Source organism: Malurus melanocephalus, unplaced genomic scaffold (assembly GCF_030028575.1).
Source record: "Malurus melanocephalus ecotype Western Australia unplaced genomic scaffold, MMel_1.1 scaffold_106, whole genome shotgun sequence".
Taxonomy (NCBI): Eukaryota; Metazoa; Chordata; class Aves; order Passeriformes; family Maluridae; genus Malurus; species Malurus melanocephalus.
The window spans coordinates 1463280-1489178 of record NW_026623338.1 but is presented as its reverse complement, the minus strand read 5'-3'; the positions used below and the strand labels follow the sequence as shown (position 1 = coordinate 1489178).

The following is a 25899-nucleotide window of genomic DNA, read 5'->3' as shown; positions in this document are numbered from 1 at the left end:
CTTCAGCTACTGAATATGTACAGAATTCACTTCAGGAAGTAAAAAATTTCAAATGCAGAACTGCTGCTATTCAGACCTAATAATCACTACCTMCAAACTAGATCACCCAACCTCAAAAAGACTACAAAGAGTAGAACATAAATCTGAATTGAGATGTTTTGCATTCCTCATCTCAGCCTSTGAAATTGCAGTTAAACAAAGAAGCTGAAACAGCTGCAAGAGCAAAGCAACAAAACCATCACCCATGCCAGGGAACAGTAACAGCTCTCTCTTCTACAAAAAGAYTGTGTTCAAAACTACCCTTAAGAATATGGTGAATCACCATCAAGGCAAATAAATAATATTAAGGGAGTATGGAAATAGCAGACAGCAGCTTGTTCAGACCTGCATTCCTGGAGAGGCAAACAAACATAGTGGAAATGCAAAGTATTGCAATTAAGTAAGTCACTTCAAGACTGTTCTTACAGAAACYGGTTAAGGAACACAGTTTAAGCATTTAAGACTCGAAGTTCCATTACTATCAGGAGTTAAAAGCAGCTTCTCCTTTGAGAAATGAGAAAGCAGGTTATATTCATAAGCCTTTACATATGGGAAATCACTCCAAACTACTCAACATGGAAGCTGCTTTCAGCTGTCATACACTGAAAGMGACAATTTTTTTGACAGGGTATTTAAAATTAATTGTGCAGAACTTATTTGTATGTTCCAAACATGTTTCAGTTCTAACTGCCACTGTACACAACTATTCCTGCTCACTATTATGTAGATTTTTATCTTTTAGTAAATGCATCATTCACAGCTGTCAAAGATRGCCATAGTCAGGATTCATACYTCTTCCCTATTCTCCTAAATTAATCTCTTCTAGCATGCTGGAAGGTTATTTTACATCCCAGAATTTGAAAGATACATTGGAAGATACATTTCTAATTGTGATGATTAGCTAATAACTGGTTTGCAGAAAAAGACAGGAAGAAAAGAAGAACAGAAATCTAAATACCCATGACTATAATTGCCCATTTGACAGGTTGTTCATATCTCAGTTACCCTGAGAAAACCTGCAAGTCTTTTTCCCAGCTACCTCATCAGTGAACTTTGTCATGCTATTTTTGGTTCAGCAATAATCTTCAATGACCTTACCTCATTCTTAAGAGCTATGTTAACTTGCTTATGGTACACCTCAAGAAGCTCTTCAATGGAAGACCTGCAAGTAATAACAGTTACTGAACACGAGCWCAAGAAGAGAACAGAACACAGCCTTGGTCAGGAATTCAGCAGTGATCAGCACYTGATTGCTAAAATAACCATGAAACTTTACCTTATGATAGGTTCTCTGAAAGGCTTTTCTACTTTGTGGAGGTGTTTGGTCAGATGGATGGGTGTCCTGTCATCATCTTCCTGCAATAAAATATTAGGTACTAAGTCCAGTTCTCACCTTCCTATAATATGCATACTGTTTTAGAAGATTAATTACTAATACCTGAGGAGTTGAAGGGGAAAGGAATTTGAAAAGGAAAAAGAAGTAACTGTGTAATAGGCTGTGAAATGTGCACACATGGGGACAGAGGGAAGAAACAGCCATCAAGTGCATAACTATGCAGATACAAAATATCCTCCCTTCCTCTTTGATGTTCTGATACATATTTAATTGAACTCAAAAACTGTGTTCAACTTTTATTTAATTCTGTAATTTTTTGCTTCTCTTTAAAGCCTCAAGTTTAGTCCAAATGCTTGCATACTTCTTCCAGGTATAATACTTGGTTCCAGTAAGAAGCATTATCCATATTTACTTTATTTGAATTTGTGAAAATCCAGTTATGCATTTCACTTCCTCTTAGGATAAGAGGATACCCTTTCCAACACCAGGCAGACGTGCTAATTTGTCACTAACACAAAAAGGATGCAGCACTCTCTTGCAGACCAGAAGGTACTCACTGTTCGTGCCAGATCACTGCATATCCCACTGTGGGTCAGGAGCTGCAGTTTGATGTCTGTGTCCCACTTCCGACAGTTCTGGATATACTCATGACTTCCTATGCAGTGCTTGCTGTGAAACAAAAGCAAGAGTCACAACAAAGATATGCAGGGCTTTTCCAAAATCTCACATAGAATATTCAAGGCAATCTGCTGCCTCAAAGTAAGGAAATGTTGAATAAACCTCCATGCCATTCTTGATCTGATTTTTATTTCTGCACAGGTTTTTATACAGATTGCAGATGCCTATATTCATGCTAAAGCTCTGAACTACAGTGGTTAACACTGAAACCAAATACTCTAACCCAGAAAACTAATGAAGCTTTGTACACCATTTGTTTTGAAAAAGAATTCCAACAAACAAACAAAAACAGACTCATACCACACCAAGAAACAAACAAAACCCCGCAAACCACAACCCTCCCAGTTTGTTAGAAAACAGTAGTGGATTTTTTTTCTTTTTTTTTCCTCTCTTTTTTATTTTCCTTGGTTTCTTGGATTTGAAGAGTGGTCAAAAACTACAATATCTATCTACAGAAATACTCTAGAAACTTGCATATGAAAAAAGCCTTGTTTGTGTTCAACACAACAGAACAGATTCTTAGGAAGTTGATGAGAACCTACTCTGCTGTATCCCAGAGCAACTCAAAACACTACTGATCCTTGTGCAAAGAGTGAATCCCTTACATTTTAAAGGCTTCTTTCACACATTTAATCGCTAGAGATATACTTTCCAGTAACTGTGTCATGAAAAAGCATGAAATTAAGTATTAATGAAAAAGAATTTGCTTACTTCTGTAAAACTTCTTCTTGGCCACAGACTTTCAGGATATAGCTGCCAATGTCCACTTCATTCAAGTCATCATGCACCCAGCAAAGTGCCTGCATTATTATAAGCTCAACAGGGGAACTCACTGTTCAAAGAAATTACATCTACAAGTTAAATATAAATCTCTAGCGAGTGATATTAACTATTGTTCACTCACAACTTGCAGTTATTGAAATTGATTTTTATACTTGTAGAGAAGATTTTTTTAAGGTTCTATTATCACCTGAATTTTATAGTTTGGGATCTTCACTTTTTTCTCACAAAGAAAGGTATATCTCATAAAACTTGCCTACGATTAGAAAAAACAAAAAAAACCTTTCAAAGTTAGGAGACAGTGTAGTCACTTGACCAGATGTACAAACACAGTCGCAGGACTGAGTATAGCCTTGAGAAGGCTCAAAAGCCTTCTGCCTTTTTTTTTTTTTTTTTTTTTAAATCAAGGACTTAAAAATAGGTAAATGATCCCAGAGGCACTTACAGTTTAAAAATACTATCTGAAGAGTTGGAGACAGCGCTCCTCTTTTCGTTCCGCTTTTGAGGAACTGAGTATCAGCTGCAGCTAAGGCAACTCCTATTGAAAATCCTTTTCCCTTTTTTCCTTTCCACTTGTCTAGGAAAGTTTCCACTTWGTACAGAGCAGATCTCAGTAAGCCTCACCAAGCCTTTGCAAAACACAACTCTTTGCTACCAGTGCTTTTCTATCAGGCTCCAAATGCTTTTTGGAAAACAGTGTCTCTTCCATCCAGCAACTACAGAGCAAAAAAGTAATCCCAGTCAAACCCAAAATCCACTCCCCAGCAGCCACCAGCTGTCACTGACTAAAAATACAGATGAGTCTGAATAACACAACTATTTAAATACAAAATGCTCTCTAGTCCTCYCTACCTAGTTTCTGATAATCTCCTTTAAATCATTTGCAAACAATATCAAAAAGTGCCTCACAATTCTGTAGAAAATCCACGGTATAAAAGCTATTTTATTTTTCATCAATACCTTCACAGTGTTTTCTTAGCCCTCCAGAGACCTTCCTAACTTTCTTGAACTGGTTTTTTTTTTTCAGGAAGAAATATTAGTACTATGGTAGCTACAGAGAGGTAATGCCATAACAGTGTTTTTCACAAGACAACACATGTGCTTCATCTCATTTACAAACGATTAGTTATTACAAACAGAGAAGYATCTGAGCACATATGAAGAAGGACTGTGTGAAATTCAAGAACAAGGAACAACRGGAAGTATGAATTCAGAAATATTTGAACTCATTAAGATTGTTAAATTTATTGTTGGGTGAATTGCTGTACTAYCTTCAGCAGAGAATAGATATGGCAGCTGATAAAGAAAGAAGATGCAGAGATAGCTCATGCAGTGACAGCTTCTGCGCTGTAGTCACAGGCTGCATTCCAAAGGTCTGCCAGCCCTGTAAAGCCCAGTGAAGACTGCAAAGATGTCACCACCTTTTCCCTGCCCTACATCTTATTCAAAGGCATTAATTTCTTGCTGACACACAACTGTTCAGACAGACTTGTACTTCCATGCAAAGTCTAATCAATGAATGCAAAATGGATCCAAATAAGCTCTAAAGTTCATCCATTTCCCTCCTGGGTCCTTTCTACAAACTGAGTTGTCAGAGCACTGAAAGGCTGCAGTTCCTCCTGAGCAAGACTGAAAGCCATACTGAATTAAAGCTGCTCCAGCACCAGAATGCTGAGGTATGCAATGATTTGACCAAGAAGAGAAGGAATTAAAGGTAGAGAACAACTTTAAATACCCCCATTACTAGTCACATACCCATCTTTCACCAGCTATGGAAGACAAGTAGTTTAACTGTGTTTAGCTTCAGCATCAGAAAAAAGGAAGACAGTAGAAGGTGCAAAGAAGATACGTGGGGGTAGAATGCAAAACCAAGCTACTCACAAAAATACTAGAAATAAAGGGATGAAGCCCTAGCATTTTAATTACCCTAAGCCTTTTGTATAAGGATTAAGTTTGTAATATTAGAAAAGTGTAATCTTAAAGGATTAAGAGCAGAAACCCTTCCGAGGCTATACTTACAATCTACGTCACATCTTAACAAACGATTAAGTCACCACAGAATAAATGTAAGGTCSAGCAAATTAATACAGAAGGAAAACACAAATGCACTGAGAGCTCGTGTTTCCAACAGAGCAGCAAGTTTAGGTGAGTAATAGAATGACACTCTGTCTTTTGAGAACAACCAGATCTACACTGTTAAAAGTCAAGATCCAAATGATAACCCTCACAACTGACAAGAAACTACAGAAGAAGAGAGGCTAAAAGTTTATTATCAGTTATTTTATCACCCAGAACTGTCAGAAGTTGACAGCATGCAGCTACAAATACAACCACTGTGCAGTCAAGTCTGCACAGAAAATAAGAATTTATGCAGAACAAGACAAACCTTAAAGGTCCATCCCAAACCAATATTCCTGGTTACCCACAAAACTGGGACAGCCAGTTGTGGCACATCCAACAGTATTATTTTAGTGTTTGTGTCCATAAGCATCTGTTGTAGGCAAGTAATAGACAGTTTACATGCTCAGTCCTGTTTGCCAGTAGCAGTTTGTTAGAACTTTTAGACAGCCTACAAAAATTAATTTTAAAATCATTAGAGTCTTGAAATAAAAAATTAAATTAAATATTAAAAATCACTCCTGGTGTCACTGTCCCCTCAATAACTAAAAAGTCTTGAACAACTGTTTTATTCTATCCWGCTATAGAAAGAACAGTGCTTCTGGTTTGTTGGACTTTCCTTTCTTGCAGTCAACATTTCACTTTGTCAAATTCTAAACATTTTCTGATGGAGGCACTGACCCAGAACTAGGTTTTTCCTCAGTTAGCTTTTCCACATTTCCCACAAACAATCCATGCACCTGAGTCCAGGGATTACAAAAACTGAAAGCCATTGGCCTAAGCTGCATGTAAAATCTTTAACAAGCAAACTCCAATTCAAGAAGCAGGAACATACCATCGCATGTAAAAGTTACTGGCTGCTGGAACTCTTCGATGTCTATTGAAACCTTGATACTGGCACTCTCCCCATTTATATTTCTTTGCAGCATGATTGGACTCAGCACAAAGCCTGGGTTTGTTTGCTGATCAGTATAAGGAAACTTGGTCCTCAATCTGAAAGTAGAGAAGGTTGATGAAACATTGCAATGGAGAAGTTCTAAGACTAAAGCAAAGTAACATSGTAACAACCACAAGTCAGGACAGTAAAGACTACCTTTGGCTCTCTACCTAAATTGCATGTGCAAAACACCATTTAGTTTTTCTGCTCTCAAGAGAACATTGCCCACAATAATTACACGAGTAGTAGTTAGGACAAAAATCCTAGCATATAATTAGGCAGGTTTTCCACATAGCTCAAAATATTTAATAGGTCAATACTTACAGGACATAACCAACTTCTGCAGAAGCTAAGCCCTAAAGTAGTTTTTTAAAAGGTAATCAACAGCATTTTATAAAAAAATAAGGTTTTTTTAAAAAAAAATAATTATTTATTTTTGTATAAAAGGCATAAAAATTCTCCACATGTTTCAATTTTTAGAGGTCTAAGCTGAACTTAGATACCATACAGAAGGTAGCTATTCCAAGCTATGGAAGTTGAGGTAGTGGTATTAATTAAGAGAAAAGGTTTTATTTAGTATAAATCATTTACCTAGTAGTGAATAGACTGTACTTGGAAAACTGCTTTTTATTTTCTGCTACTTAACATGGATAAAATAACTTAACCTTAGAGTTCTGCAAACATTAAATAATGTTATAGGCAATTAAGAACAGAACTCCTCTAAAAGGATCATTTATTTCATCCTCTTGATTCCATTCTCATAACAAGCATGGAAAATTCCCCAAAACCTCTAGGAAGAGTTGTCTAAAGTCCATCAGTATTTAAAAATTGGGTCTTGAAAGAAAKGGTAACAATTAGATTTAACCAGAAAGTGTTGCAAGAAGCCTATTCTATGTCAGTTTTGTCTTAATGTTGTTCATCAGTAAGTTTCACACATTTGTTTTTGAATTTTCATTGTTTTTGTGGAGTTTCTCATTTAATAAAAATTCCTGCTTTAAAAAAAACAACAGATGACATCCTTGAGATTCAAAGATCTCTATTTCCTCCATTATTTCTTGGATTTTGATGTTGAAAGGAAAAAAAGGAAAAAAGACAAGAGTAGTTTGTCTTCTCTAAGAAGAAAACAAAAAAAATAACCTTACATTAAATTGTGGCAGTAAGAAAGAAAAACACATGACCCTTAAGGAACTTYCCTATCTGATCAAGGAAGGGACAAGTTTAAAGGTTTCATGTTACAGAATTCCAGTTGTAGAAGCAACAAAAATGAAAGCATGTAAGGGTTGGAAAGCCATTGAGTGACAAGTTTTTGTGAGGTGCATCAGCTTAAAAAACTTTAAATTCTTTCAAAAGAAATTGTATTAAACAACAAAAGATGATACAGAAAAACAGTTTGAGGGAAAAAAGCTATTATAAAAACAATACTTGTGAAAGTCACAAAATAATAAAGAGGAGATAAGGTAATACAATCATCTTAGTACTGAACATCTTAACGAGTCAGTTGCATTCTTGAAAGAAAAAAAAAAACCAAAAACAGTATAAAACCAGGAAAAACTGGGATAAGGAAAAAGGATATATACTGAAATCTGCCTCTTCAAGCAAAAAAAAATGTAGGACTGTTCCTGTCAAGCTAACTGAAAATGAATCATTTAGCATTTTTTTTCTCCTGCGAAAGTTAATTCATATTCAGACATTTCTTACTTCGTAACTGCTTCAGAAAAAGCTGACAGYTCTTGATTCTGCCCTTCAATTGCTTGGAGAAGCACATTTTCTGTCAGTGTGCCAGTGGTCCCATTGTCTTTCTGCAACTCAAAGATAATACAGTATTTAAATAGATGCAAACATATTCCTAAAGCCAGCAAAGTCACATGGAGGTGACAGATTTTCATCACTCTGAGGTTTACTATTAGTTTTATGTCAACTTTATATATGCAGAAAACTACTAACTTATATCACTACTAACTTGGAAAATAACAATTCACTGCAGCAGTGACTCCTTGACAGGTCATTYATTTGCCAGCATCATTATCAGTTAGGATTAAGTTGCAAGCAGTTCCTGAGCCCTCAGCAGTGACCTGTTGCATTAGGATTTGGCTACATTCAGATGAACCAGAGAGCAAAGAAAAATGTATTTTTCCTCCAGTTGTGCAATTTAAACTTCAATGCAGCTTCAGAAAGAACCACTACAGATCACTGGTGCCCATGGTTATCTCTTCCTACAAAGCAGGAAAATACAAGTTGTACACTGGAAGGAAGTGACATTCAGAACACGGAACTTAGAACTAATCTCATGGAATCAATTTACTGCAGTTTTAATCCCTTATGCCAAATGCTCCCACCACCTCCCAAGACTGTAAACTACAATCTTTAAAGTATCCAATAAAAAAAAAACAAAACAGCTGCTAAAAAAGGAAAGCTGCAGTTTCAAACAGCAAAATCTAATAAACTTAAAAAGCAACAAAACAAAAATGASGAACACAGAACTGCAGCAAGTTTTAAATCCCTATCTGTTTTCTGATCCAATCCGCAGTACATCCATACAGATGCTGGGGTGAGCAAAAAGCAGAGAAAAAATTGGAATAACCAGTGGAAGTCAGTTGTCCATAGTTTAACAGCCACCACTAGCCTGAAGGACTCGTGAAGCTCCTCCAGATACTCCCTGCACTAAGTTACATGAAGAGTTACATTTTTCATACAAAGTTTTTACAATGCTTACTGAAACCTTTAATCCAACCACAAGTCCAGGAACAAAGCACACTGCACTACATTTTCTCTGAAAAYCATCAGAATTTATTCATAATGGAAGTAGTGATTAACTACTTAACTATTATGTGGGTTATTTATTATTAGACAAAGTAGTCAGCTAATGTCATTAGAGCATATCAGACAATATAGTTAAATTAAACTCTCAGAAAAGGGGTCGTATCTTAGGGAACCACATACTGTCAGGTCTTTTTATTTCAGCACTTTTTTCCCTTCAAATTAACTTGTTTCAGCAGTACAGCATAAACTTGGAAGAGATACAACCTRTAATTGCCACTTGAATTGCATTTAAACCTAATTATTTCAGCRAAAATACTGGTTGCATGAACACTGATCAGCCAAAAGGACAAATTCTGTGTAAGTGGGGATTAGCCATACCACAGGAGACAATTAGAGCAGGATGCTGTAAAGCCACAAAATGCAATGAGCTGCAGGAGCATGCATAATACCTTCCATTTAAAAAGGTTCTCCTATTGTAACATCTCAGACAAGTTCTATCACATAAAAACACTTCTGGACAGCCTTAGAAGAYCTGCTAACTAACCTGTGCAGCTGTATCAAGTAAACACAATCTCTACGCAACTGCACATCAACAATACCAAAAATCACAAGGAAACAGAAAGGGAACATACCCAGGGAAAGGCAAACACCTCTGATAAAGGTTAACCAGCTGCTCRTTGGCACTCAACACAAAATTCAGTCACTGCAAATCAAGAAGYTGCCTCTACCAATGTTAAACTCTATTTAGAAATTCTTTAAAGAATACTACAAGTAAGTACATAAAGCACTATGCAACCATAGGATAAAACACTAAACATGGGGCCTACTTAAAGTCACACCAGTGATGGAACATCACCACTTTATGCCACTAAGTCACACTTTTGAACTATTTACAGCAAAAWTTTCAGTTTTTTCTACTTTAAATTCAAAGGTTAGGGAACTACAAGGCATGTCAATACATGCAAGCTTAGCAAGGGTAAAACATAAATTCTAATCTAATGAGCAAAGGAAAAAAATGGATTTGGTTATCCATGGTTGATCTCAGGGTCAYATTTGGCTAAGGAGAGAAACCTTATGTTATTACAAATATGTAATGATGGAAAAGACCTCCTGGTGGAAAATGAAGAACAAACACCTCCTTTTTTTTAGTTGAACTTCAATATTAATTTTTGATCACTTTGGGAAAAAYGAATTCAAGGACAACAAGCTTTGAAAAACTAAGAATTGTATTCAAAATCCACCAGACTCAGATGGGTTTTGATCAACAAGTAGAATTTAAATTTCGTTAACTTCCAAATGGGCCAATCWAAGAGGTGCAAAAGCTATCAATCAAACAGGAAATAACTTGAAAGAAAGGACTTCAGGCCAAATGAGATAAATAGCTGATGTCAACACACGCTGCAAAAATAGAAGTGGCCTGTAAATACCATTATTCTGAACAATGACAAATAAACCCAAACCCCAATAAATTAACAAAAGTTAAATAAAATTCCATGAGTACACAAAGTCACAAGACTCAGCAGCTCAGTGGAAAGCAAGAGAATACAACACACAAAACAGGACAAAATCATAATTTTTGCCTCTGCTTTCAGAAATGAGTGACAAACACTGAAGTATYTGAAGAGGAATAGTAAATGTATAGCTACTTCAAGTATGACAAAAATACATGAGATAAAAATATGGCAATATATATGATACCAAATAGCCAGTATCTAGATACAAACAGATACTTCATCAAAACAAAGCAATCTATTGACTCAGGGATTAAACAGTCATAAGTTTTGATAGAATCAAAATATATTTTTGATTGAATCAAAATACTAATATTTTTGTTTAAAGGGGGAGCAAGGCTGAGTTTTTCAGGAAGGGTTGAGGGAAATGATCGAAACTTACCAAGATGCAAGACCTAAGAATATACTTAGAAGAGCATACAAACCTGGGGTAAATTGGGTAAAATGCAAGAGAACTGCCAAAAATGAAGGCTACATAACTCARCTTCCTATTACACCAAGTAGAAAATTATTTGAACTAGAAAATAAAGTACAAGCACAGGATCAAAGGCAAAGATCAAATACCCAGGTTATGTTGCAAGCATATCCAATTGAGAGACTCACATTTAAATCTATTTATTTTCTTCTTTAATAACTCAGTAGAAACAACCCTGCAAATATATAGTCTTGTGTCATTAGTTACCTTCATAATACAGACTAGAACCAGAGTGTGATGCCAAAACAAGTCAACCACAGATTGGAGGAGCACAAGTGGAAATCAAATCTCAAGCCTTCAATTGGGCACTCACTGCAGAAGCGAGTATAAACTAGTACATAAACTATGCTTTAAAAATAAAGCTATAAACTAAGAACTCGTTTGAAAAAGATGGTGACTTAAGAAAATCAGGTCTATTAATTGATGACAGGATTGATGTTGTGATGTCATCACAAAAAAAAAGCGAATATAACAAAGGGTACCAAGCAGGATGCCCCTGCCTGTAATGAGGTTTTATTCATGTTGATGTAAAAGGCACATGGTATACTATGCTCTCACACAGARAACTCAAATTCTCCTAAGTCATCTTCTAAAAAATTTAAAAGGAAAGAGAATATCTCACACCAAACTTGCAGCAAAAGCTGACAGAAAGTTACTGCCTCTTACAACATATTGAGGCAAATATCAAAATGATTCTTTTATCATAAGTAGCTGCTGTTCCATCCTGAAAGAAGAACATTTGCTAAGAGCTAATTACAAATGTGTTCTGCTGAAAATCAGATGACAGATGAGGACACAAAGGAGCTGGAACAGCCTTTAAATCAAAAGTGGCAGGAAGAAAAGATCACATGTGAAGGCAGAGCCGAACTTTTTTTTATGAATCAGTCAATACATGACATGTAAATAGCAGGAGACCGGACCTTATGAATAGGAAAGACCATTTAAATCCTACATTCTTGAAACAAACCTGGAATTTATAAAGCCAGATTTCATTCAGCAACAATCAAATACTACKTCCTACAGACATCACCTAAGAAGCACTGATCCAATGTAGCCTAACCATTAGTCAGGAGTTACATTAGAGCTAACCAAGCACCACTGAAAAACTGACAAACACAACACCAGATGTCACAGCAAACTGAGAAGGAAACTGCTGTTGAGCCCAAATTTACATGCATCTCCAAATACTATGAAATAACAGAACTAATGTATCACAGCTCGACAGCAGGTGGGGAAAAAAAATAAAATTAAGTCAGATCCAAGATCAACACACATGGCACAAAAACAGAGACAAATGGATTTTTTGGATTTCAGGGTGGTTTTTACTCCTCCACTGGCCTTCTATTGAACTTTTGCCAACATACTGACACCTAACCCAGAAAAAACAGGAAATCCTTCAAATGAGGGGCCAAAAATTTTACTTCAATGGAAATTCAGACAGCCTTTTAGGCCACAGTCTAGTAAATATTCCTAATTCTGAGAAAAAACCTCCTCCAGTTCGGAAGTGGAAAGGTAAGAATTAAGGAGTTATTTGGAAAATAACCTTGAGTGATAGCAGTTAGTTTCTTAYGGCATGTCCCTAGGCTATTAAAAACACCTAGAAAGACAATATCTAAGATGTAAAACAGCTGTACACCAAAGTCTCCAAAGCAAACAAATCATTTACTTCCCATTTTTTAACCAGCTTCTACAAATATCTTTCTTTTTTTTTTCCATTATCACACTTGCCAAGGTACTGGCTTTTCCACTGAAAACACCTCCACTTCTCTTCCACTCTACCAAAAAAAACCCCTCAAAACCCAGAAATATTAATATCCACTTTCTAGTGAGCTGACAAATAATTTAAAACGTCTTTTTTTTTTTTTTTTAATGGTGGAATTACCATAGAAAGCATTAACACAGGTAAAGTTAAATAAGCTACAGTCTCTTATTGGACTTAGAAACAGGTAGGATGCCTTCATGGAACATAATTAACCATAATCAACCAAAATTAACCAAACTGCTGGACAATTTGGTTTTGACACAAACTGCATGTTCTCCACGTCCAAAGATATGAGTCTCACAAGTAAAGCCCCTGTTGAGAGTTTTGTCTTGAATGTTTCATTAAAGTGATCYTGATCCTACAGAGGGAATCTCTCAGGAACCTCTTTGCCCTGCCTGACAAAAGTAACATCACACAAAGATGTTTTCCCTTCTTCTAGAACAGAAGTACAGCATTTCTGACCCAACAGCCATCCCACCACTCAGGACAGTATAACCAAAAGTCCAGCATTCTTACACAGAAGGAAAACTTTCTACTTACAAAACAGAATTATAGTGGTCTTACAAAAAGCAAGATAAAACTTTCAGCGCTTAGCTCACCATATTTTTATTTCACAGGATCATGTGAATTGCTCATAAAATGGAAATATTTTTCAATATGATTTAGATATTTAACTGTGCTGATTATTATTCCTCTTTCTTATTGGAGCGTGTTGAAAAACAGTAATTTCCTCAGTAAATGTGGAAGGATTACACAAGGGCAGAGGTATTTTGGGAGATAATTTARTAGTAATGTTCAATTTTCTGAACAGTACTAATATATATGCTGTAACATCACATTATCTGGACATGCTCAAGCCAAGTGATACACATAAAATAAATAACAGATCTCAAAGTGTCTTTAAATACTGTGATTAATCTTTACTGTTATACTGCAGTTTAAAAATACCGATTTACATACCTGTGATGTTTGGCCCTGTAACTTTGCAAGCTGAGTAGTTCTCATGTTTAAGGACTGACTCCTTGTGACTGTTGCTCCAGAAGATTTCCCATTAACTTTTCTTTCCAGATGACAAGTTAGTAACAGCTTTTCTTCCAACAGTACAGCGTCCCACGGATCTTCAGCGGTCATACTTGAAGCCCTCTCTCCATCTGCCTCTGCCTTGTTTAAAGTCTCCACAGTGTCCACTTTTGGTTTACTCAGAGGATCCAAATCCAACCAGTCGAATTTACTGACATCCCCGCAGCTTTCCGAGGCCGGAAGGYTGGAGACTGCAGACTTTATAGAAGTCATTTCTAAGTCCGTGCTCGACCTCCCGTTTCTCAGGAATTCCGAAGTGCTTGCAATTTTGTCAAATACTTTTGCCATTTCTGGTGTGAGTACTGGAGGGTAKAAAGGTAGGCCTCCGTGTGGATGGAAAGGTGTGGTAGCTGCCAGTGGGTATGAAATGTATTGTGACTGTCTTGGAAGACCAAGATAAATAGGCTCTCTAGAAGGATAGGATGACATGCTTGGATGGAATCCATTSTGAAATRTACCAGTCTGTTTTGTGTAAGAAGCTGAGGTGTAAATAGGAGGCAAAGTGCATGACACAGGTGCTGGTATCCCAGGTGTCCACTGCCTCCTGTGACCCACGGGACCAAGATAAAATTGAGAAGACACTGGTGGGCTCAAAATGGGACTTGCTGGTAATGTAGGTGCTTTACTAGATTCAAAATTGTCATCCAGCAGCAGTTTCTCCAGTTCAGCATGAGTAAGCTTCTCTATGTCAATGGTACTTAGTTTATCTTCCATGCTCTTGGCATCAGACTCTGGAAACACCATGAGATCATGGTCCTGTTTGTTATGAGTCTGTGCTTTTTGTCTGGGGCTGCTCAAAGAATTAAAGGTTTGTTTATTACCAGCTACACCTCTTTCTTTCTGCATCTTGGCTAATGCCTCAGCTTCCATCTGCAATGCCTCCTCTTTGTCCACGTCTTTTGACCTTGGGGCTGCCAGAGAAGGTGACGAGCGCTGTTTGAATCCATTGCTGCTGGATATCTGGGCCATGCCGCAAGAGCAGATGTCCATGTAAAGCAGCAACACTTCCCTTGGARTGGTCGACTGCCCTTGGCTTCAGAATGGATTTAGCAGACCTGAAAAGGAAATGAAAGATTAGAAACACGTGAAACAAATCATATGTGGACAACTACTATGTCACTCATCACCAGCTGACAAAGTTGCATGTGTCCTTCAGAAACCCAGGATGTACAATTTTAAAGAGGCCAATTTTTTTTTCTTTTTTGGGGGGAGGGAGTATCAAACTTAAAAAGAAGCCACACAAATAACTTCATAGTCTTTGTATCATGCAAGACCATTTATTTTTCATGGTCTACTCACTGGTACTAGTAAGCACATGGTTTCTTTTTGCACCACTAAACCCAAGACCCACAAAAGCCACCTTCAGGTGTGTAGTGGTTTTCAGATTTGAGCAATCACACAGGCGCAATCTTGGGAGTAGAAGTCATTCTGAAGACTACACAAATACAGCAATGATAAAGCACATTATCAAAAGGACTTCCACCTTACTTCAAGAGATTACTAAACCAGACCTTTCAAACTGCTGTACCCTGGTTATAATGGTCATAATGACACTGAAGGACCTCTCTTCCTTTGGAAAATATTGTACTTTGCCCTCTTAACAAGAAAAATAATGCTTATGAAATGATACTTCTTGGACAAGCAAAAGAAGCTATTTAAGTACAGCTGCTCATTGAGTAATCTCTTTAATAGCCCTTGAAGGGAAGTGTCATTCACTACTAGGTAAGGGAAGAAACTCCAAAAGGTCACTTCTGCTTAAGGCCACCACCAAGCAAATGATACTTTACATTACTTCAATTCCAGTCTTGTGTTTAGGACTATGACACAACTTCCCATACTCACCACAATATCTATGCAGACTGTTTATTAAAATAATCTTGCAAGAGATTACCACAAGAATGGTGTTATTTTACAWTATTGCTTCTACTTAATTCTCCAGCTTTTACACACAGCTGGGTCAGAGAGAAGCCCAGGAGACAAGATGTCTTCCAGCAACAGCCAGTATGCACATCAAGCAGCAAGATAAAAATCAGGAATAATGAGTTTCTGCTAGGAGAGTTACATAATCAGCAATCCTCATTAAAACAGAGTTGCACTGAACTAGATGAGCCTTGTAGATGCAACTCATTCTAACTCATGCAACAATCTAGAAATTAAGACTTCTCTGAAGCAAATAATGCAAATAACTCAAAATTSTTTAAGTTCCCTTTCAATTCACACCCATTAGAAGAGTGTAGATTTTAGACTGGGGGTCTTTTTTCCCTTTTTTTCCCTCCTTGAATCAAAGCAGAGAGATATGCTTCAAACAAAGTGAGTGTATTTCTCTGGACTCCCCACACAGACAGCAAGATTCTTAACAGATTTATAACAAATTCTTTAAATTCTTTAAGTCTGGCCAAGCTTTTGTTTTATCTACTTCATTTCAATGGCTTAYAGTGTGAAGGACAGACATTTTTATAACAGGTTCTATACATTTCAGCTTCACTCTGAAGACAAATTCAAGTGAAACCCTTCACAAAGCAAGATTAAACCAGAAATTACRTTACCATTACCAAGACAAGATTTAAACAAAATAGACTCAGAAAGAATGTGAAAGTGACAGACTAACAGAATTATAAAACCCTTAAAACCACACAACTCAAGCCCTGGGGCATAAAGTCTTAAGAAGGAGCTTTGAGGGTTACAGGTATGAATCCATTCCACAGGATAATTATATAAATATTCAGTGCAAAGTCTACTGAAAAAACAGACACCAGACCCTTTACTGTACAGTTATGGAGCTGCAGAGTGACACCCATTAAAGCCATAAATATTGTCATTAGGAAGGAGTCTTGCCCTGTCTGCTGCCTACCTCCAGGGCTCAACATAAAGCCCAATCAGGGATTCATTATAAAACACCCAAACTATTCTGCTGGGCTACTTTATAGACAATGCAGRTCTCTGGTTCCATTAACAGCACAGCTGTGGCTTTCAATTATTTACTATGCTCCTGCTAGCAGGACAGTCACACTAAAACCTCTCCTCAAGATGTACTGAGTATTTTGTAGATGGTCCAAGCCTGYTAGGCACAGATAATATCCTAATGAGAAGTCTAATAYACTTGATACCACCTTCTCAGACTGTCTAGAAAGCTAAGCTGGCTTTAATCTCTTCATTAACTTACAGCTGGTTTAAACTGCTATGTCAGATTTTTAGATGCAAGAACACCCTTCCAAAGTCCTCTCAAGGATTCCTCCTTGGCTTTTCCGACAAGCAGCAGCCTTGTAAGTGCAGTTTGCAGTTGTCAGTCTTGCTGTTGCCTAAGGATTCGAAAGAGCAGCAGGGCTTTTTTCTGAACYTTATTCAAAAAAATAAAAATAGAATCATACTTTCCAAACTGCTATTCAGAACTGCTTGGGCTACAAGTTCAAGATTATCAATGCATTCAGGTGCTGCTTGATAATTACAGCAGCAAGTGATTTTTTTCTTAAAGAGATGAAAAATAAATTATAGGTCTTTAAAGTAATTGCATATTACAACAGCCAGCTCTTTAAGAAAAAAAAAGCCTTATTTTTCTGCTGAAATGGATGGCCTTGATCTCCACATCACCAAGCAGTCTCCTGTTCACAAGGAGTCACCGTTCCACAAAGTCACAACTGCAGATAAACACACATTCCTTAGCTCTCAGAAACATGGTGCACAGCTACCACAGCACCTTCATCCATAATATCTAGACCATCCCAGTCACTCAGTAACTGCTTGTTTATTTTACAATTTCACATTACAGTGCTGTATTTCTGTCAGTGCATGACAGCAACTTGCACTGACAAATCCAGTGATTTCTAGCATTCAAGACAGAAGATTATTATTAGTGGTTGTCTGAAAAATTGAATTTTAGCCTTATTTTTTGCAAGACAGCCTCATCAGCATATGCATATTTAATGTGATTGCTGTATTTAAATCCTGTCCTTTGGAAAACTATAAAATCGGTGTATAAATTTCTGTCCGATTTCATAAGCAGACTGCAGGTTTTTCAAAGTTTGAAGTTAAAAAAAAACTGATTAGAAGTCTGACAAAATTGCAAAACTTTATCCTGCATTCCAGTTCTAAGCAGTAAATTCACRTAACACATCAGAAGAAAAGTTCCTAGGCATAAGCACGAATAAAATTCTGATAAACCTCCTTTTAAATGCTAAGCACGCAGCATCAGTAGTTAACTTTTCCACATAAGTTTAGCTTCACTTTGAACCTCTCACTTTGCAGCCATCTAAGTTCAAAGAGAGAGACTGAGAAGAATTTAAACTTCTTCAACATTTACAAAGAGAAGGGCAAATTCCATTAGGATCATCTATCAGCAGGGAACTCCTCAAGCACTCAGAAAAATATGTTTCACTTCAGATCCCGGAATCCTGAAACATTACTGACCAAGCCAAAGGAACTCACCAGAAGTTTGCAGCAACCGGAGGTCATTGAAGACCCAGAAGTGATCCTTACAGAGCTAGAACTGTTCTCATCTGAACTGCTGCACACTATTTTAAGTAACAGTAATAATCAGTTTTCAGCTGTCAATCTGCTCACCTTCAAGAGCACTCGTGTTGCCAAGCACTCAAAGAACGTGACAAACATTTCATTTATTTTTAAAGGAAAGCCAGAAGCAATTGAAGAGATTATAACAGAAACTCAGAAGTGACAAAACCATCTCTTACACTACTTATTTGCCCCCTAAATTTGAAATTAAATGGACACTTTCATACTTTGGGTGAAGTTACCACATTTCCAATGCCCTTGCAATACCTCACCTGCTTCCTTTACAAGCAGGTCTAAAACCTTGACCACATAATTTTTCTACAGCCCTGACCAAGGGTAAGCTCTCTCTTGCAGTCAGACTTCATTAACTTGAAGCAATATTTCTTTTCTCAACCAGTTATGATCAGACTGGAGTCTGCAGACCTCTTTGGCTCAGGTCTAGCAGAGTTTCTGTAACAGCAACACTTCCTGGGCAGCAATTTTTAATAAATTTGTTTCGAGTTTAAAGTTAATTTGATCACTCAAGTATCTGTGTACTGTCATATAATTTTATTTGAGTATTGCACATCATTCATTACTTCAGAAGAGTAAAATACTCTTTTAAATAAAAAAAAAAGGAGAAACAAAACTTATTAATAAAAAAAAAGAAAAAAAAAAAAAGGAGAAACAAAACTTATTAATCATCAAAAACCAAGAAATTGCCTCACTATCTCCTTCAGATCAAAGCTTCTACATGGAATCCAAATAAATTTTAAACCAGATTTTCACCTATGGAGGTTTACATTAAAAAAAAAAATGCACATGCGCTAGTCTAGCAAATACATAAAAKGGAACCAAGAAGCATTTTCTTTCCAATCAGGAATGAAGAGTTTTCTGTAAGAAGCTTCAGGGAACCAACTACAGGATATTACACCTCTACCAGGACAAAGACTCCCAAAACCTAAACGAGTTTCCTATCCTAATGAGCAAGGGATGACTTCATCAGACAGAAATCGTTTTACCTTAAGCAGAGGTAATCTCACCATCTGCTCATGCACATGTTAACATTCTTCTCTACTTCAGATGAGTCGCACAGCTTTCTTTTCAAAAACACCCAAGGCTTGTAATAGCCTATTTATAGTCTGTTTTACTGCTATGCAAGCACAGAACATATTATTTGGTAATTTCTTCTCAAGAAGTACTTTAGAGCCATCAGAAATCAGTGCACATGAATTCCCTGGAGTCCAAGCACTAAATACAGAAGCAATGATAACAAGTCAGGCTATTTCCTGCATTCCTTATAAAGTAAGGCCTTGGCATACAGTAGCCATTGCTTCCTCAAAACAAGTGCAATTTTCAAAGTAACTTTGAGGTTACTTTGCCATTAAATAGAAACAAAAATAAAAATATTTGAGGCATCTGCCTAACATTGAATCATAGCTAACTTACGAATTAAAAAATCTTGCCTGCATACCAGAGACAGTAGCAGTTTTATGGGAAAGAAGGGAAAACTTAGCAAAATATGACAGCAATAATATACCGTGGAAAATACTAATCATCTGCAAAGGAAYTCATAGCCCAGACATTTGCCACAGCAGGAAAACTCCTTAGCAAAAAAAAAGAAAGCAAAAAGTCACAACAACTTTGATGTTCAGAAGCCCTCTCTGCCAGATGCATTCAGATTGCTACAAACTGAGAAAAAACTGAACACATGCTCATGACATGACCTCTTGAAGTAAGGCAGTTGTTGTTTTTCTAAATTATTGTTAGGTTTAAACTGGAAGCTTCTCAATARCAAACAGTTCTGAAAGGTCAGTGTTAAAGCTACATAGTTTAATCTTTCCACTAAAAACTTAGCAGCTTGTTTAATCCATTAATTGAGAAAAAGTTAGCAAGTGCTCCCTTACAGATGAGACTAATACAGTTAACCAGAAGATTTAATCCATTTTGTTTGAGCTTACACCTACAGAATCTTCAAAGACAATTTCACTAGCTTAAATACAGGTGCAAGTTTTAATTGGTCACGAACCCTGAATCAACACTCATTTCATTTGTTTTGCTCAAATAATTCAGATTGTAAATACCTAAGCAGGAACCACATCTCTTAACTTTGATTTTGAAATTTCATTTACCTCTAAAAAGTACAATTTCATCACAAAACCTTTGATCTCGAGGACTAGGCAAGAATAGGATGTTTCTAGCACTAGAACAGGAAGTCTCAGCCTTTAGGGTCTTTCAACATCAGCAACAAATCCCTTGAAAAATCCAACCTCAGCTGTTTCAGTGTTTCTAAAAATTTATGAACTATTGAAATCAATTTTCACCCAGGACACTGTGCAGAGAATCATTAGTAGGTATGGCATACTTTGTAGCTGCTGTAACTTTGAATCTTCAGCTTTTGATCAATATTTCAAGACAGACAAAGCCTGGATGCACCTGCCATGATGTTCCAGCCAAATCTCAGTGAGGGCAGCTACAAATACCTAAGAGATCGTGTGTTTTCCATTGCCACACTCTTCCCCTGCAATGGTTTGTACCATCAGTTCAAAGCAAGCCCTTCCATCAGTAGATGTGGATACAGGCAGATTTGGTATGGCAGGTTTGCAAGGTTGTTCAGTACATTTGTGCTGTTATATTCCTCCCCTCTAATTTTGAATGCAACCACCATTCTGTTTAAGTCTGTTAAGAGATGGAAGTCATAAAGATAATTGAGATCCATTTAAGTTTCATTAAAACAAGCATCCTGGCCCTGCCAAGAACACTGGGCATCACAGCTACCAGAAAACTGTAGCATGAGCTCACATAACTGGATGCTGTGAATTTATGATCAGGATAATCTTCATAAATGCTTGAATCACGGCAAGAAGTCCTTAAAGCCAATCAGCAGAAGACACAAATCAACAGGAAACTTGGCATCAGTTTCATCAGCTGTAGAACTACGCACCAACTTTTGCATCTCTGTATTTCTCCATACTCTGTTCTCAGTTCTCTAACAGCATCCTGCTATTCAGCTCCTGCCCAGTATTTTCTGGATGCAGGTACCAGAAAAGAGCAAGAGTGAAACTGATGGCATCCCAGGCTGTTTCATTCTGATGAACTTGGCCAAGATAGTTTTTTCCATGCCTTACAGCCAAGCTTATTACTCGCATTGTTTGACAATGGCTAGGAATTCTAGTTCTGTTGCAATGTTTCTCCTTACAGAATAAGGCTTTCGGTACCACTCCTCCTGTTCCAAAAGTCTGCTTTTAAAAACTTTGGTACTGGTTCCCTTGCTTTACAGACACCTCTGAAGTTATGCTTTCCTCCATGTCACCCTGATGTTCACAATCTTTCCACCAATCCCACTTTTCAAAGGCTACTTGAAAGCACTCACAAACTTTCATACAGAATCAACATTAGCTGCTGTCTTAAGGGAAGGTTTTTTCCTATTCTTTAAGCAAGGTCATTGCTCCAGATATTTTGATTCCCTGGCTGAATAACTGGTGYAGTAATTCTTGATTTGCAAAGTAATTCTATTCTGGAATATCACTTTCATGGAACAATTAAAACTGGAAGAGAACTTAGTTATTCATGCAGCCTGGGGCCAGACCCAGTAGAACATGACAAATTACCTGGAGCATGCAGCTAAACTAGAACTTCCATTAATCCCAACCCCAGTAGTAGTAAACAAAAGATAGACAACRTTTTAAACTATGTATCCAATTTTATCAAAACCATAGAAAGTGTCTAGAGTGGGGAGAACAGAGAAAGAGGAAAGTAAGTCTGAAGTAAGCCCAGCAGACACCCTCCTAACGTCACAAAACACTGAAAATGCAGGAGGGTTATGATACAAAATTCAGTGGCTGTTAACACAGGAGATGAAAACAGCTCTCCTCCACAGAGATCCTATCTTAATCCTTGTGCAGCAGTGCACAATATACACCTTGAACAAATCGCCAACAAAAACATGCATGGACAGGAAACACTGACACCTCAGCTCTGGCCCACACTTAACTCTGTATCACTGTATTAGTATCACCCTACCAGTTAACCTAATGCAATTCTGCTGCAGTAGCCAAATTATTTCCACCACTTGCTTCAGCAGCTGAGTTTCCCCTCAGGCAGGAAACTTGCACAGTTTCAGTTATAACCAACAGATGCTTCTTAGTCACACACCTCATATTCATAGGAGATCAAGCAGAATTGCTGATTATTAATTGACAGAACAAATGCACCGTTCACGTGTACCTTCGTGCTTTATCCACTAGAAAATACTAAAYGCTTATTGCATGTATCGATTCAATGATTATGTGGTTTGTTTGGGTTTGTTTTTTCCAACAATGCACAGGTAGAAAACTGAATGAGGTGGTTACACTCAGAGCAAAGGTTCATCTCATTCTTATCTGGTCTCTAAAGGTGGCTTTGGAAATGCAAATAGGAAAAAGCTAAACAAACACAAACACATAATGACACTTCCTCAAAATACCCTTCTAGTCTTCRCTAATTTGCCACTCAAGTACTTCCTGAATCCTGAGGTAACTTCTCTAAGATTAAGACTCTTGATGGGCTTTTTCATCAGGAATTTGTTCAGATGGATGCTGAACTCAGGCGAATTTCCAGCACTCACCTTGTAACTCASCACTGTCACCATACTCTGCTCTTCTGCTGTGACTACATACAATCTCAGCAGAAGATCAGATCAGTTATTGATGACCTGCTCTTGATCAGTCCCCTACAAACATCAACTACAAGACTGAAACCTACAAGCCAAATTATTTCCTCTGGGTCACAATGAACTAACCAACCTCCAGATCCAAACCTGTGATATTCTCAGCACAAACAGCACGAGGTCCTCATACACTACACCCTGCAAGCTATGGCTGGGTTTTTGTAAGAGGTGTTTTGTTTGTAACTTCAAATAACAAGTTACATGAAACATGCAGACATACCTTCACCCTCTACTTCCATTTCTTCCTTCTGAAGTAGCCATCACTTAGAACAAGCTTAATCTAAGGAAATACTTCCAGGCTGTATTTCTACGAATTTACAGACTGAAGTAATATTCCTCATTATTTTTTATGTGAACTTTGAAGAAAGCACTTCATTCTAAAATCTTTATAGCTTAAGTGAGGTTTATAATTGCTAGCATGCTTTGAAACATGTCCTCCTTCCCCTCCCTGTCCAGTACGGAAACAACTTCATCATTCTTCTGTACAAACTTACATCACACCAACCTCCTCACCGACTAAGTGGCTGGATGATGCTGTATTAGATGACTGATTTTATTGACCACCGTTGATAAAGGCTGAACCCTGGTTCTGGTAATTACACATCCACATCTTCAACTTAAAATAGCACAAGATACTTACACAGTTACACATCCATAAAACAAACAACTTACATTTGTAATACTCTCTCATTTTTAAGCTTGTTGTATTATCCTAAAAATAAATAAACACCAACTAATTCCTGTACTGACTGCAGACACACACTGCCAAAAGGCAGTACTCCTAAAACAAAAAAACAGATCATTACTTGAATGTCTTTAAGGCTGACCTTAAAATACATACTATATTTTATGATTTTCAGTCATGTCAGTGTTAGACYTACACTGCCCTACCCACCAGTGCTACTTTACTGCAATTTTTGAAGCTCTCATAAGGCAGCCCTAAGATTATTCAAAAGACAAACAACATGCAATACTGTTCTAATAAAATTCAAATCTAGCATTCATTTTTCTAAATAACCACATACTGTCTGGGTTTGGTCCCACATCAAAGCCTAAGACAACAAAAAAAAACCMTCCAAAACATCACCTCAGCATTTTTATTTCTCAAACAACATTTTAATCCAAGTTTCTCCAGCTAGACAGTAAATACAACAGCAGCACCGAGTAAGAAGTATCATCAGTTTCAATTTACTTTGAGAAGTAAGAAATGAAGGAACACAAAATCAGAGAGTATTTTTTACTTGGCATTTTGAAACGCATCATTTTCGATTTCAGGCACTTAATTTTCTTCATTAGTACACAGAGAGCTACTCAAATCAGATAAAAATAGCTAAATCATCAAACACAATGATTATATGCACTGATGAACCTTTATGTTTGAGTTCTCAGTGATGACAGTAATAACCTGAAGGTAAGAGGAACCTCAAGTATCTAAATCAGGATTACTACTGGATTGCAATTAAGACAAATTCTATTCTATTATAACAATCAAATTTTTAACTATTTCTTAAGATCTCCTTTGTGTTTTTGTAAACAAGCATCTTYAAGAGATGTTAAAGAACATAAAGAAATTGGAATGTAAAAAAACATTCAAATACAGCACACCGTTTAAGAAGATGGGACTCTAAATAACATTACTCGTCTGGTTTATGGTCCCCTCCCCAAAACGTCACCTAACTTCAACTATTTGTGTCTTCTCCCTATGTTTTCTCTCTCTACCTTTATCTTCTATGCAACTTTCTTTCTCTGTTCTCTTATTCTTACCAGTTTTGCTTCAACCTGCTTTWAGGAAAAGAAAACAAACCACAACCCCCAAAAAAACCCAACAGAACTTGGTGGGAATTATAATCCCTTTCTCCCCCCTCCCACAAACGTGCTAAGTGAGACCAATTTAAGCAGCTTCTCTTCCCCCCACAGATGCATAAAGAAAGTTTTTTACAGGCCCACTCTCAGTGCTGGGGGAATAAAGGACACAACTGCCTCCAAAGCCAACAAAGACAAATAAAAAAATACTTGTGTCTGGCTGATTTCATTTCCCCTGCCCCATTTCTGCTTCCCCTTTGGATTCTTCGTAAATCATCCATAACTACTACTCCTGAACGCAGCTTATATTCAAAGCAAGTATTGCACAACATCTTGTACAAACATCAGACATTTTTTCTTAAATTTTCAGTTCCCTTTGCGAAGAGATCTGCATTTAACATGCAACRTTATTAGTTAAAATCTGAGCATCTCTCCTCTATCCCGAATCAGTCTAACTACTATGCTCTAGTATCAGACTTATAATAAGTAATACAATGAGTCGAAAGACCAGCAGAATCTCTCTTTTTTTTCCAAAAGCTTTTCCTTTGAGTGCATCTTGCTACCACATCCTTTTCCCAACAACCGCATAGCTGAAGTGGGAGGTTACTTGCGCTAACAAAGGTGCAGGTACACCTTTTTTATTGTGTTGATACAGAAAAATAAACTAGATCGAGTCAAGAACAGCAAGGCAGCCACAAACTTCCCTGTATCACTAGAAATACCGGCAAAGCTCCCGGAGGAAAACAGTAGAGCTGTTTAGGGATCAGCTTTGTAAACATCCAGCTTCTCTGGAACCACAGTAACGCGCCAGCCCGGGGCGACAGACCCCACTCCAAAGCCAACAAGAGGATGAACAGAAAGGAAATGTAAACCTGGTGCTGTCTGCAGCCACAGCCAAGSTACCCYGTACGCTAGGCACCTCCAGAGCTMCCCGCTCCGTGCCAGTGACAGCTCCCTGCCACCCCGGAGACTTCACCCCCGGGTCCAAAAAGCACCTCTGGCACCTGCGGAGCGCGGGCAGCTGCTCCGGACAGCTCGGCGCCCCAGACACGCAGTTCCCGGCTGGAAGCACTTCCCGCAGGCAGCGCCKCCGCAGCCGCCCGGCTCGGGGAGCCCGCACAGGCACCGGGAGCGGGACGGGCCGTGCGGGCAGCGCTGCCCCGGCCCCAGGCCCGCCGCTCGCAGCTGCCGCCCGGGAGCACCGGCCGGCCCGGGGCCGCTCCGGCGGAGGGCAGCGCCCGGCGGCCGAGGGTCGCGGAGACCCCCGCGAGGGGCGAAGCGGAGCGGGGCTCGGCGGAGAGCGGAGCCAGCGGCCCCCGGCAGGGCGGGACTGGAGCGGAGCGCGGCGGAGAGCGGAGCCAGGGGCTCCCGGCAGGGCGGGACTGGGAGGGCGCGGGACCCCGGCTCGCCGCGACCCCCGGAGCTCC

General features: G+C 38.1%; 1 protein-coding gene across 2 annotated transcripts in view; it reads right to left on the bottom strand.

Annotated features, from left to right (window-relative positions):
* Window positions 1-14531, bottom strand: part of PIK3C2A (phosphatidylinositol-4-phosphate 3-kinase catalytic subunit type 2 alpha) — a 39511-nt gene extending 24980 nt beyond the window's left edge. Inside the window, exons 1-7 of one of the 2 annotated variants that reach the window (XM_057369285.1) lie at window positions 13357-14531; window positions 7587-7693; window positions 5787-5944; window positions 2765-2885; window positions 1933-2044; window positions 1316-1395; window positions 1138-1201 (exon numbers count right to left, since the gene is read on the bottom strand). In XM_057369285.1, the coding sequence (XP_057225268.1) occupies window positions 1138-1201; window positions 1316-1395; window positions 1933-2044; window positions 2765-2885; window positions 5787-5944; window positions 7587-7693; window positions 13357-14466 (1752 nt within the window). In that variant the 5' untranslated portion in view covers window positions 14467-14531. The remainder of the gene's footprint in view (window positions 1-1137; window positions 1202-1315; window positions 1396-1932; window positions 2045-2764; window positions 2886-5786; window positions 5945-7586; window positions 7694-13356) is intronic. The other variant, XM_057369286.1, reaches the window with a different exon arrangement.
* Between the last annotated feature and the right edge of the window lie 11368 nt (window positions 14532-25899).